Source organism: Gopherus evgoodei, chromosome 11, assembly GCF_007399415.2.
Source record: "Gopherus evgoodei ecotype Sinaloan lineage chromosome 11, rGopEvg1_v1.p, whole genome shotgun sequence".
Taxonomy (NCBI): domain Eukaryota; kingdom Metazoa; phylum Chordata; order Testudines; family Testudinidae; genus Gopherus; species Gopherus evgoodei.
Window position 1 is genome coordinate 9,704,084 of NC_044332.1, and position 14,626 is coordinate 9,718,709.

General features: G+C 44.3%; 1 protein-coding gene across 4 annotated transcripts in view; it reads left to right on the top strand.

Annotated features, from left to right (window-relative positions):
* MCM3AP (minichromosome maintenance complex component 3 associated protein) overlaps positions 1–14,626 on the top strand; it is a 79,905-nt gene that overhangs the window by 51,471 nt on the left and 13,808 nt on the right. For all 4 annotated transcript variants that reach the window (XM_030580710.1, XM_030580706.1, XM_030580708.1 and 1 more), the window contains 4 exons: positions 8,955–9,152; positions 9,509–9,577; positions 11,347–11,481; positions 14,167–14,320. In XM_030580710.1, the coding sequence (XP_030436570.1) occupies positions 8,955–9,152; positions 9,509–9,577; positions 11,347–11,481; positions 14,167–14,320 (556 nt within the window). The remainder of the gene's footprint in view (positions 1–8,954; positions 9,153–9,508; positions 9,578–11,346; positions 11,482–14,166; positions 14,321–14,626) is intronic.

Sequence of the window (14,626 nt, forward strand, 5' to 3'; positions counted from 1 at the left end):
CAGAGAATCCAGCATTGACACACTAGTCCAGGGGTTGGCAACCTTTCAGAAGTGGGGTGCTGAGTCTTCATTTATTCACTCTGGTTTAAGGTTTCATGTGCCAGGAATACATTTTAACCTTTTTAGAAGGTCTCTTTCTGTAAGTCTGTAATATATAACTAGTGTTGTATGTAAAGTAAAGAAGTTTTCAAAATGTTTAAGAAGCTTCATTTAAAATTAAATAAAAATGCAGAACCCCTTGGACCGGTGGCTAAGACCTGGGCAGTGTGAGAGCCACTGAAAATCAGCTCGCGTGCTGCCTTTGGCACACATGCCATAGGTTGCCTACCCCTGCACTAGTCTAAACCTGCAAGTGACCCGTGCCTCCTGCTTCAGAAGAAGGGGAAAACCCCTCTCTGCCAATCTGACTTGGGAGAAAATTCCTTCCTAACCCCAAATAAGGGATCAGTTAGACCCTGAGCATGTGGGCAAGATCCACCAGCCAGACACCTGAGAGAGAATTCTCTGTAGTAACTCAGAGCCCTCCCCATCTAGTGTCCCGTCACCAGCCACTGGATCTGAAATACGTTCTCAGTGGATTGTGTGAAGGAAGATGACTGGGAAGATTACTAGGGAAGGGTCAGTGCTCCTTATTATGGACGGAGGCTGTAAATAAAAAAATTTCTATATTCTCAGCTCAAATGTTTTGAAACTGATTTAATGTAAGAGACGAGATGAAAGCCTATGCTGTCACGCAGGTGTAATTTCTAAAGTGTAAAAATGCCACTAGTAGCTGAAAATTTAAGAATTGGGCAGGAACAGACCCCAAATTCCAGTGATGATTGAGCTTGGTGCTATTCTGAACAAAAAGAGCTCTCAACTATGCTTGTAGCTATTTCCATCACTGCGCATAGATGTTCTAGTTTACAGAATAGCAATCCTGAAATCTTAACATATAGAAAGTCTAACTTCTGATAAAGCATCTTTTAGGTAACATGTCCTATAGATGTTTAGAATTCCTTTCAAAAAATATTTAAGGTGTATTATTTTCAGCAAGAGGGAAGCTGTTTTATAATCCAGAGGAAAGTAATTAAATGGATTATACAACAAATGCTGTACAAGCACAGAGTAAACACTGAAATTAAGAAGAGTATTTATCTAAAGATGCAATCTGAATAGAATTCTCACTTCTGGGATTCAGCTCCTTAACGTGCAACTGCCATAACACCCTAGCTCTTGTGACTTTTAACTGTTGGTGTTAGTGGTAGCAAGGCAGAGCAAAAACCAGGCCCCCTAATTGTCAGTGTGTGCCACCCTTTCCAGGTTTTTGGTAGCGAGTGACTCGCTGTTGGCATAACCAATGCATGTTGTGGGACAACATTAGTTTTTCAAGTACACATCCTTATAGGTGCCCCACCATAGGATGTGCATACAGCTGTGCACTCTTGAGTGGAGACTGGAATGTAGTATTTGCAGGTCCGTGCCTGTGTAGAATGGCACCCCCGTGCTCTGAATGAGGGCATATTGGGATACACAATCTTGCCATCACTCAGTTCTTTCTCTACCACCTGCAGCTTGAGATGGAGACTACTGACTGTTGTATTTTGCTTCCCGCCTTAATTTGTGCATTATTGTTTGACTACTTTGGTTTGATCATTTTCTTTGAATTATTCTATTTCCATATACCTTCACTTTACTTCACTTTATTTTGTGTTGGTTGGGAAAGCTCCATCCCTTCCTTTTCGTTTTCTTTGATTTTGTGTTGGAATATAGTAGTTATGCCCAAGACCCCAGGGTTTAAGGCCTGTGAGACTTACCAGAGGTCTTTTCTCCACAGTAATGGACATTCCAGCTGCCTGTGGTGTTTGGGGGAGTCCCACAACCCTGCCACATGCCAGGTCTGGCTAGGTTTGAAGATCAAAGAAGCCAGACTCAAGCTCATGCTATTGGAGCATGTGTCAGCTGCGGAAGGGTCTGCTTCCCTCCCTGTTCATTGGCCTCTGTGTCGCAGACAGCCTCGGTCAGTGTTGCTGCTTTGTCTGCAGCCCCAGACAATAGGACCTCAAAAAAAAAAAAAAAAAAAAGGAAGCATTCCTTTCCCAGGAGGAAAACAAAGAAGAGGGGCAGATTACTGGAAAAGACCTGCTTTCAGGAGACCTCTCATTCCGCTAAGGCTCTGACGGAATCCAGTACTGAGGTAGAAGCCCTGCTTGAATGGGCTTATCACAGGAGCAATTACTGCCGTGGCACCGTCTGCTCCCTTGCAAAATAGCGAGACCTGCAGGGCTACCATTCACACCCCTTTGAAAGGAGTCAAGACACTACAGCTATCCCAGTAGTGCAACAGCGCCCATCTCATCACCCAGTACCAACTCTAGTTTTGGATGAAGAATTTCAGAGCCCTCCACTTTTTTTCCAGGTTCCTTTCTTCAGAAGATCTTATTATCTCTCATGAGCCTGAATCGCCAATTATAGAAGGATCCACCAACTCCACCTCCATGGTACTGCCACAAATATGGCATGTCGGGATTGGCTTACACCTCCAACCTTTGATACTGATTAGAATATTGGAGCCTCTCCTTCCCACTTAGTTCAGGGGACGACTCCTTGGCCTCAAAGATCTCAGGACAGGAATCCATTTGGGTACCATATTACCCTACCTCCTTGAGCCCCTTGCATGAAGATGGGCCTGGGGAACCTACCAGAACATCATAGGCCCAGAGGTTATAACTATCATTGACATCCCTTCCCTTATCGCTCTCCCCAGTCGGACTACTGGTACCGAAGGGGCCACTGCAGTGAGCAACTTAATATAATGTCTGGGAAAAAGCACTGGTACCCATCAGTACCATACCAACTACCAGCTTCTACAGAACATTCTCTAGTACAGTGCACGTTGGTACCATGCTGCTCTCCATTATCAAAAGACGTATAAGAGAAGAGGAGCCTCAGACAGAGGAGATCCCTCTGGAAATTCATCTTCATATCTAGATGAGGTGCTGATGCCACCACCTCCCTCCTATGCGGGTGATTTCAAGACATTGCAGGAACTCATGAAAAGGCTAGAGAACGCCATTCAGTATTCTGCTAGAGTAGGTGCAAGAGTCCAAATATTCCCTGGTGGACATCCTGAACATTAATCCTCAGGGAAAGGTTGTCTTACCTATCAATGAGGCACTCTTATCTCATGCATATATAACCTGTGATAAATACCTACCATAATTCCACCTACCTGTAAGCAGACAGATGAGAAATACTACATCCCACCCAAAGGAACAGAGTGCTACTTCTCCCACCCGAACCCCAACTCCTTTGTGGTGGAGGCTACCATTGAGAAGGACTGTCAAATTCAGTGTAGGCCCTCTCCATCAGGTAAAGAATCAAAAAGTCTGGACTTCCTGGGAAGGAAGAGCTGTTCATCAGCCACTCTCCAATTTCACATTGCCAACTACCAGGCCTTAATGGTGAAATATGACTTCAATATGTACTCTCTGATCTTGTGCCAAATGCTCATTAAAATGTGTATACTTGAAAGATTATTTTCAGTCCATTATCACTGAAGGACAGTTGGTCATCAGAACTTCTCTGCAGGCTGCATTAGATGCTTCTGGTACAGCTATCAGGTCCATGGCCACAGTGGTGCTCATGGGAAAAGCATCCTGGCTCCAATTCTAAGGACTTTCAAGACAAGTTGAAAACACAGTGGAAGACCTTCTGTTTCAAGGGCTCTTTGGTCAGTATACATACTCCTCTCTCCATACTTTCAGGGACCCCAAAGTGATGATGTGATCACAGGGGATTTGTGTGTGCAATAAGAGAGTTTTATAGACCCCAAACTGCTCAAAGATTGAGACTGTTCTACTATAATCAGCACACCTCCCACCCCTACTTCTACCCAAACAGTCTAAGAGACTTTTGACACCTTGGTTGAGGCATCAAGTATTCTACTCCAATAGATCATCAATCATGTGAGTACCTCACCGCACCTTTGGAAAACAACTGTCTTCCTGTCTGAGGGTACCTTACTTCAGATAAGTGGATACAGGAAGTTGTCAAAGTGGGCCATTCTATCCACTTCCATGCTGTTCCTCCTCACCTCCCTCTCTTCAGGAACCCCTCTCACAAGGAACTCTTTAAAGAAGAGGCCCAATCTCTTCTTTTGGGAGCTATAGAACTGGTCCCACCAAAGTTCTTTGAAAGAGGGTTTTATTTGAATTACTTACTGGTGGTTCTGCGAGTGATGGTCCCTACTGTATTCCACTGAGAGAATGTGCCCTTGCTCCACCTCATGGTTTTGTCTGAGACAATAAAGGGCAGGGCAGACCAACTGCACCCTCAATTCCTTCTCACCACCGCATGGTCCAAGTTGGACCTGCTACTGTCCTCTTCTCTCTCTGATGCACCTAAAAAAAAATGCCATTTTTAGAATTTTAAATAGTTTTTGTTGTTTTTACTGTAGTTTTTACTGGGGAATCCAGAATGCACATCAACATTATGGACCTTCAGACAGTCCAAAGAGCATGTTGTGCATTTCTTCCATCCATTTGCTTCCATCATGTCCAATAACAGCACCACCATTTATTACATCAACAAACAAGGGGGCACAAGGTTGCCTTTGCTCTATGTGTAAGCGGTTTGTCTATGGGATTGGTGCCAAGTGCCTGTTGTTGGCAGCCAGTTGTCTGGTGGCTCAGAACATAACTGGAGACTCTTTCAGCAGGAAATTCATGGCCATCCAAAAATGGGAGCTCCATGACACCTTAGAGACATTTTCACCTGATGGGGGACTCCGACCAGGGACCTTTTTGCATCCTGCTCCAACAGCAAGTGCATCACTTACTGCTTCAGAAGTGGTCTCTATGCCCATTCCCAAAGTGATGCGCTCATTCACCACTGGTCGGACCAGATCAATTATGCCTTTCCCCCATTACTGCTGCAGCCATGAGTCCTCCACAAGATCAGGTGGGAGAGAGCACTGGTTATTCCAATTGCCCCATTCTGGCCATGCCAGTTCTGGTTTCTCCACCTTCCCCACATGTCAGCGCATCCCCTGTTTCCCCTACCATCTTTCCTGGAATTGCTCATGCAACAAACAGGCAGGATCAGGCATCCCAATCTGCAGATACTTCACCTTGAAGGTTGTTTTTGGATGGGATCTTTGCTAGAATGGGATTGTTCGCTGGCAGTATAAGACATCCTCTCAAGCATCAGGAAAGAATCCATAAAGCGTTCCTATTGGGCCAAGTGGAAGCACTTTACTTCTTGGGCCCCACAAAGTAGCCTTTCCCCAAGGATGTGGATAGTCTCCTCCTTTTGTACTACCTTCTGTCCCTGAAATGTCAAGTTTCGCTCTCAGTTCTGTCAAGGTCCACAGAGCAGCTATCACTGCCTTCCACCCCCATTTGGAAATGCACTCTGTATTTATACATCTGTTGACTACCAGGTTTTGGAAGGGTCTCCTCAGAAGCTTTCCACCATTCAGCCTGTTGCTCCTCAGTGGGACCTCAGCCTTGTCCTCTTGACATCAATGAAATCACCTTTCAAACCTCTGGCCTCATGCTTCCTGTCTCCCCTTTCCATGAAGGTCACCTTCCTGATAGCTGTTACTTCTGCAAGACTGGGCAAACTGGGGAACATGATGGTGGACACCCTCCCCGCTTAACCATGTTGGATAAGGACAAAGTTCCCCTGTGCCTGCACACCGAGTTTGTGCTAAAGGTTGTATCCTGCTTTCATCTCAACCAACCCATACACTTACCTGCTTTCTTTCTGAAGCCTGACATTGGCAGAGGAGCAGCACCTTCACTCCCTCTCGGGTTCTGCAGGGCCTTGGCCTTCTACCTGTAAAGGACAAGACAATTCAGGAAGTCCCCCTAAACCGTTTATCACTATAGCTGAAAGGATTAAAGGGCAGATGATCATATAGAGGATATCAGGGTGCATTATGCTTTTTTTGGTTATCGGGACTGTCTCCATCCCTTGCAGTGAGAGCCCATTCCACAAGCGCATTCACATCGACTATGGCCATCCTGCACGATGTACTGCCTCGAGATATATGTAGGGCAGCCACGTGGAGTTTGGTGCATTATGCCTTCACTGTACATTATGCCTTGGTGTAAGACTCTGTGACACACCTCATTGGACGTGGCTGTCCTTCGTTCAACCCTTCAGTTCTCTTCCTCGCACACTTCTCCGAATTAGGCACTGTCACTAGAAGAAGAAGAGGTTATTTACTTGTAACTGAAGGTTCTTCGAGATGTGTGTTCCCTATCTGGATTCCACTTTCCATCCTCCTTCCCCTCTGCTGCGGATCTGTTTGATTTGTGGTGGTGAAAGAGCTGAGGGCATGGCCACTCCACCCTGCCCTTTTTATCACCCCAGACACAACCATGAGGCAGAGCAAAGGCACATGCATGGACCAAGAGACAACTTTCAAATTCTCCAGCTCTGTCCTCAGTGGAATTCAGATGGGGACCACACATCTCAAAGAACTTCCAGTTACAGGTAAGTAACCTCCTCTTCTCAAGAAAGGCAGAGGGTGGAAACCAATCCTTAACCTCAGGAACTTGAATAACTATGTTCTAGCACAACGCTTTAGAATGGTGACACTAGCCAACACAATTCCATCCTGAGATTCAGGGGACTGGTTTGCTGTCCTCAACCTTCACGACACCTGCTTCCATGTAGGAATCCACCCTCACACAAGCATTTTCTAAGATTCATGGTAGGGGAAGATAACTATCAGTATCGAGTTCACCCCTTCGGACTCTCCACATCTTTGAGGGTGTTCACAAAGATTCTCTGAGTGGTATTCTTACAATCTGACTTGTCTATGTTAGTGGGGAATAGCAGTGTTCCCATATCTGGACGACTGGCTTCTCAGGGTCCAGACACCTCAAGAGGTACAGGAGGCAACATCCAGGGCATTAACCTTATTCCAATCTCTGGGCCTCTGCATTAACCGTAGAAAATCCATACTCTCTTCTGTTCAGAAAATAGACTTTATAGGCACTACCTTAGACTCCACAACAGCAAGAGCTTAGCTACCCAAAGAAAGATTCTTCACCCTATCCAACCTAATCTCAAGATTACATTGCAGCCTGTTAACAATACAAGTCTTGGGCCACATGTCAGCCTCTACATATGTGACTCCCAACATGAAGATGTACCAAATGCCTCCAGATATGCATAAGAACAGCATACACCCCAAACAAGCAGTCTCTCCAAGCATGTCACAGTGCCTCAGAAGGTGTTGAACTCTCTGACATGATGGAAAGATCCACAGAAGATCTTGCATTCAGCACCTTTGAAAACCCTCACAACGGATGCATCTCTGTTGGGATGGGAGCTCATCTATAGGGAGACACAGCACAAGGCGAATGGTTGGCGCAGGAATCAGTGCACCTTATCAATATCTTGGAGCTAAGAGCAATATGATATGCTTGCCAACACTTCCTTCATGTCATACAAAGTCACTCAGAGTAATACTAGACAACAAGGCAACAATGTACTATGTAAAGCGACAAGATGGAGCAAGATCCAAATCCTTTTGCTCAGGATCACTAAGGTTGTGGAAATGGGGTATTGTCCATCAGATAGAAATATCAGCAATCTGTCTGTGGCCTCCAGAATACAATTGCGGGCTCCCTGAGCAGATACTTCTGGCAGGGTCATGAATGGGAGCTCAAGGACTGTCTTTTGCAGCATCTGGCAGACCTGGTATATACTGTACCCAGGGTAAACTCTTTGCAAATTGTCACCTGTTCAGCTCCAAGGGAGGTCACGATAATGGATCTCTAGGAGATGTTCTTGGATTACCATGGCCCTTCTTTCACCATTAATTCTCAAGACTCTTCTCAAGATGCATTGAGAAGATACGAGAGCTATCATCATAGCAGCTGCTTGGCTGAGACAGGCAGAGACGTCTCTAGGGTACTGCAAATTGAGGCGATGGCCCCAGACCCCACGCTTTGGGGGGGGCCTGCACTTTGTGAGGAAATGGGCGAGAGGGGGGGCAAGGAGGAGCCCCCCTACCAACTTCCTCCTCCCCCCAGCACCTCCTGCCTGCTTGTGGGTCCCGCTGATCAGCACCTCCCACTCCTTCCCAGTGCCTACCACCAATCAGCTGTTTCAGCGTCTGGAGGTGCTGGAGGGGAGGGAGGAGGGGAGTGGAAGAGGCAGGGTGGGGTCTCCAGAGAAGAATCAGGCCTTCATTCTTTAGATGTAATGAGGGCCCTTGCCTTCTATCTGAATAGAGTTAAACCATGCTGCACCTCTCCTAGACTATTTGTGTTGATTTTTGGATTGGATGAAAGGCCAAGCAGTTTCCACACATGAACTGTCTAAGTGGGTTTTGGGTTGGATCAGGGCTTATTATAGAATGCAAGGTTACATGCTCCCCTCAGGAAGCGACAGCACGTTCTACTAGAGTTCAGTTCATGTCCTTAGCTTGACTGAAAGATCTGTAGGTTTGCTTCTTGGTCTTCTAGCCATATCGTAGCCAAACACTGTGCATCTTACCTGCTCCCACTTCGGCGGTGTAGTCCTTCAAACTATCCTGGGCTTACCTCCTCAGCACCCATCTCATTGAATTCCTGCTTGGGAGTCTTCTACAGTGGAGAAGGAACTGAGCGGTGGTGAGCTCACACCTCTCTAAATGCCTTCGCTCGCCGCATAAGGTGCTGTTCTGCGTGGGCCTACAAATGCTACCTTGCCATTTCCAGCCAAAGGCGCACAGGCATATGCACATCCTACAGTGGAGTGCCCATAGGGAGAAAACATCTTGAAGAACTCAGATTACTGTAAGGTAAGTGAGCTCTCCTTTTCTGCTTTGAACTGCTAATAAACCTAAGGTGCCAAAGCAGCTCCAGCAAGTTAAGAGTGAAGAATAACTGAAGAGAAAATCTGTGAAAACAATGTGAGATTTGGCAAGCACCATTAATTAGTATAGCGTATCCATATTTTCTCTTTTAAAGATGGAGAGAAGTGGTAGCAGCGCGGAAGAAGCTGAAGCGTCAAATGAGGGCTTTCCCAGCAGCTCCCTGTTGTGTGGATCCAAAAAACAAACTGAAGGCATTGTCCCCCAGTGCAGAGTGTCCTATTGCTGAGGAGAACCTAACTAAGAGAATTGTAAACCTAGGACATGCCGGAAATCTGGGAATCTCCTGCACCAGGTAAGCAGCTAACCTGAAATCTAGTCAGTTTCAAAAGGTAAATTTAAAATAATTTCACATGTTCCTGACAATATATATTTTGTTTTACAAGCACATTTGCTTATATCACTAGTCCTGTGAAGGACTCTCACAAAAAAGACACTGGCTGTACACATTGCAGTCAGACACATATGAAAAACATACTGAAAACCCAGAGAGAATTTTTCTCTGATCTTCTTCCATTGTAGTAGGTCTCCTAAGTGTTCTGGCTTGCTTGGTGCACAGATGAGCACTCAGAGCTCTTGCAGACCTACACGTGTTATAGAGAGGAATCAGCACCTTTGATACCTCCTTACTAGACTTCCTCTTTGTTCCAGGTTAAGATGGCTGAGAAACAGGACAAAGCACCAAATGAAAGTTCAGTACTTTTACCAGCAGTTGCTATAGTAAGTTGGAGTTTCATTAAAGCTACATTAGCACAAAGATGCTATGTGCCCTGAAAATGTTGGTGCAGAGTGGTGAATCGGTCTCTAGCAGACTTTTCAGACTAGCTCCTATGAATATATGTAACGGAGGGTGGGTGAAGGGTGGCTCCTCCAAAAGAGAAGAACCCTGATCTTGTGCCTGTACCTGTAGAGTGCAGTGTCTGACTAATACTGGGAGAGTGTGTGGAGTGGCAGATGGGGCAGAGTCTAGTGTGGCTCATATGCAGAGAGCAATAAGTGAGATGTGGTCTCTGGGCCTGTCACATAAGTGCAGAAGACCATCAGATCTTTGTTTTCAGTGGGTTGGGATTGTAGTTTAAATGCTGGTAAGTACTGTAGACTTCTCTGGGAGAGAATAGTGATCTGAAGCCCATAGCTGAAGGTCAGACAGGTAATGATGGTTGTGGAGGAGGTGGGCAGAATTTCCTTAGTTTTAGGAGGCCATTTCTTTATGACTTTGATGTCTGGAAACCTGCTGTAGCTGGAGATACCACTGCTCAGAGCAGAGATAAACCAAGGAGTGAGAGCACTTACAAGTCTAAAACCAGGATCCCTGCCAATCCGTGTGGATATTTTAAGAAGTCATTAACATGCAGCTGCAGACATCTGTAACTTAGCACATACATGGTGGAATTAATGAACTCTGTGATGTTCCCCTCTGGTTGACAAAAGAGAATTCAGTAACTCCCAAACTAACTCAACAAAGTGGACAAAAATGATCAAAGGCTTTCATCCTTGTTGAGGGGAACAGAATAAATCAAGTTGGAGTTTGGAAGCAGACTGCTTCTTGAGACATGGCAAAAAAGCTAGGAAACTTTTCCAGATTAGTAAATGACGTTTTAAACAACCCCAAGATATTTGTCCAGTTAGCCCCAAAACTTACCCAAAAAATTCTCTTTTGCAACCATATTGCTCGTGAAATTTCAGACAATTTGAAGTGGTGAAATGATTGAGGGGATGAAAAATAATAAATATAGAACTTTGATAGGCTGCTGGGAAGTTGGATCAGTGAGTTTAAAGGCAGCTTTACTGGTTCCTGGGAATATGCCATAAACTAATAGCCAGTTTTCTCAATGTTGTTTGAAAGGATGCCAGAAGAACCTACTCATTCATTGTATTCTCTAAACCCACAGGCACTTGCCTCTGTGGGCTTCATATGAACTTCAATCCCTGGCTTGTTACAACATCAAAGTCGTCAGGCACAGTGGGGGAGAGAGTGGGGATGTGTATGTGATCCCACAAAGCAAGACAAATCTTGTGGGTCAGATTCTCAGCTGGTGTAAATCAGTGTAGCCCTTGAAGTCAGCTGAGCTGTGGTGATGTACATCGTCTGAATATCTAGTCCTGTAGGTCTTAGACTTCCTTGCTTTGAATGTCCTTGTAACTCTTTTATGGAAAGCAAAATGTTTTAAGAAAACATTTACATTAGCTCTTAATTTCATTAGACTGTAACTGCATTCATTGATTCAATGTTCACAGCTTCAAAACGTTGCTTCCCTTGGCACGCAGCTGCCCAAACAGCCACACTGACCTTTCAAGAACAACCTATAGTCCATCTAGCCCAATACCCTGTTTCCTAACAGTGGCCAATGCCAGGTGCTTCCAAGGGAATGAACAGAACAGGGCAAAAAATCACTTTTTTTTAAAATCTAGTTTAGAGCAAAAAGGAAGAGTCATTAAAAAAATCAAGATATTTAGTTATTTTTCATATACTTTTCACTCTTTTTAAGTGATGCAGCATGGACACCCCTGGATCTGCCTTCACTGATCCTTGAACATATTCCAGTTCAGCGAGAACAGATCTTTTGGAAGGTGCTCTTGGTGTTGCCAAGTTACGAAGGATGTCCAGCAGAGGATCCCAGCGAGTAAGCAGAGGAGCCAGCCAGCCGGCTTTTCCTTGCATGTCATGGAGACAGAATGGAGGAGGGGATGGGTTTGTACTGTCACTGAAATGTAGCTCCCTATGTCCTGGGTGGAAAGAAAGGCAATGAATGACGGACAAAGGGATGAAATATTGTTCAGTAGAATGTCCCCTATTTATTTAACTAAATCTTCAATGTGTTCTAGCTCTGTTGCAGAGAGGTGAAATTCCTTACCCTTTGCTGGAGATGGAGCCACATTCCCTTTCTTACCCCTCACATCCTGTCATAGATAAATACCCTCATACGCTAAGACTGCTGTTACATACCCCATACATTAAAAGAACATTAACATTGCAAATCAAGCACTTGAAATCCAGGAAATGCGAGAATTGAGAATTTTAATCCTGCTCCAGGTGTGTATGGATTTTGATGCAGTCTTGTCCAGCTTCACACAGGAAGTCTGGCAGAGAGCGGGAGTAGAACCCCTCTCTCTTGGGTCCAGTCCAGTGCCTTCAACCCAACAGAATCTCCTCACAACTCTCTGCCCCATTCACTGTCCACCCTGTGCACTGAATGAGGCAGGGGTCTGTGGAACAAACATGGAATCATAGTGTATATGCACAAGGGAGATGAATTAAAGTGGTATGGGAAACCTTTATTTTGACATTTACTAACTTGGAGTGTTTGACTTTACAACATTAATGTTCTTTCATTGTAGTTTTCTGTCATATTTTCTGTTGATTCACTGATTTGAAGGCCAGAAGGAGCCATTGTGATAATCCAGGGGTTGGCAACCTTTCAGAAGTGGTGTGGCAAGTCTACATTTATTCACTCTAATTTAAGGTTTCGCATGTCAGTAGTACATTTTAACATTTAGGAAGATCTCTTTCTATAAGTCTATAATATATAACTAAACCATTGTTGTATGTAAAGTAAATAAGGTTTTTAAAATGTTTAAGAAGCTTCATTTAAAATTAAATTAAAATGCAAAGCCCCCCTGACCGGTGGCCAGGACCTGGGCAGTCTGAGTGCCACTGAAAATCAGCTTGTGTGCCGCCTTCGGCACGTGTGCCATAGGTTGCCTACCCCTGTGATAATCTTATCTAACCGCCTGTACAACATATGCCATACAATTTCACCCAACAGTTCCTGCGTCATGCCCAGTAACCTGTGGTTGAACCTGGAGCGTATCCTTTAGAAAGATAGCCAGTCTTGTTTTCAAAGCTTTAAAATGATGGAGAATCCACCAGGCCCCTTGGTAAGCTGTTCTGTTGGTTGATTGTCAGAGGGGTAGCCGTATTACTCTGGATCTATAAAAAGCAACAAAGAGTCCACTGGCACCTACGTCTGACGAAGTGGGTATTTACCCATGAAAGCTTATGCTCCAATACGTCTGTTAGTCTATAAGGTGCCACAGGACTCTCTCTTGCTTTTTATTGGTTGATTGCCATCCCTGTTTAAAAAAAAAAAAAAAATTGCCCTTATATGAAACGCATATGTAATTTCCTACCTTTTTACAAAAGCTAACTGTAAAAACCAAAATTTCATCATGTAGGACAATAGCAACCCCATATTGACCCCTGCAATGGTCATCAATGAGTTTGCAATTGACAGTTGGATTCACAGCCTGGGCCAATAAATGGTAGCAGTAATAGTCTGTTATCCCCTGTATGAATCAATCACTAGCAGGAGATGTATGACTCTAAGAGCCCTTACTACCGAGGCATCCGGTGCACTGACTCTCAGCATGCCAGCCAACTCACTGCCCCCAACACTCTGCTGTCATGATACTTATCCAGAAGGTATTGTGTTAAGGTATCGTCTGAGGGCTGGTGATTAGTGTAATTGTAAAATGCATGTGTCAGTGTTATATGTGAAGTTCTGACCTCCTTCTGTGTGATGTTATTAGAACATGTTCAAGACCAGATTGTCTAGTCTAGGTAAAGGTGATTAAGAGATCTGTCCTAGACAGAGGAATGTAGGTTTACCTCAGTTAATATATTACAGTATCAGTAAATGAAGCCAGCAGGGGGTTATCCTGATTCTGAGGCAGAGAGTTAGCATAGTTCCTGCACCCAAGAGAGAGACAGGAGACTGAATCTGCAGGAGGCCTTCCTGACTTGTAAAACAAAGCCAGTCCCTTTGGGAATGTAAGCAGCAGAGACACTCCATCTTTATCCTTCACCTCAGGAGACAAAAAACCAAGCAATTTGATTTCTCTGATATTCCTGTGGGATGTTGGCCAGTAAAAGCTGGAAAGGGGATGGTGTGCGAGAGAGAAACCATCTTGAACAAAGACTATCTTTCCAGATGCATCTGACGAAGTGGGTATTCACCCACGAAAGCTCATGCTCCAATACGTCTGTTAGTCTATAAGGTGTCACAGGACTCTTTGCTGCTTTTACAGATCCAGACTAACACAGCTACCACTCTGATACTATTTTCCCCTAACTTTATTCACAGAAGCAGCTAAGCGATTTTTCTTGAATGAATGAATGACCGAACGAACAAACGAATGTGAGGCAGACATCTGGCATGAAAAGTTTTAGCCCAAATAGTAAACTTTGGCAAAGTTCTAAGCAACTTAAAATTGGGATTTACAATGGAGAGTGGTCGCTTAACTATAGATTTTGTGCCAGTGCCACCTATCATATCAAATGAAAAAGATGGTTTATTTTTTGTTCACAGGGTACTAGCGGATTGGTTGAAAGCGAAATTTATGGGAGATAAAAGATCAAAGGATATGATCTCCAACACAGAGGAGAGAGTCCAGACACTTGCATTGTTTAACTCTCTTGGAATGCAAGGAGATCGGGCTGTTTGTGTCAACTTGTGTGTAAAGGTACGTTAGAGCAGTCTGTTAGCTGTGTGCTGGTCCTATCACCTCTCTGATGCTAAGGAATGCTTTGCCAAGGCTATCAGCGTCTGGTGTCATCTGCAAGCTCATCACCGTTTACAAAGTCGGATCAGTCAGGGAGTCTCAGTAGTTCATTTTTTTAACCCTGTTCAAAGCCGTATAGTCCAGTTTAGCAGAATTCAGTTTTTATTTTTTATTTTGTAATTTTGATGGATAATATCAATGTTTATTTTAAAGCTTTTTAAAAAATTTCATCTTTTTAAATCTTCACAGTTGTGGCAAAATATGGGG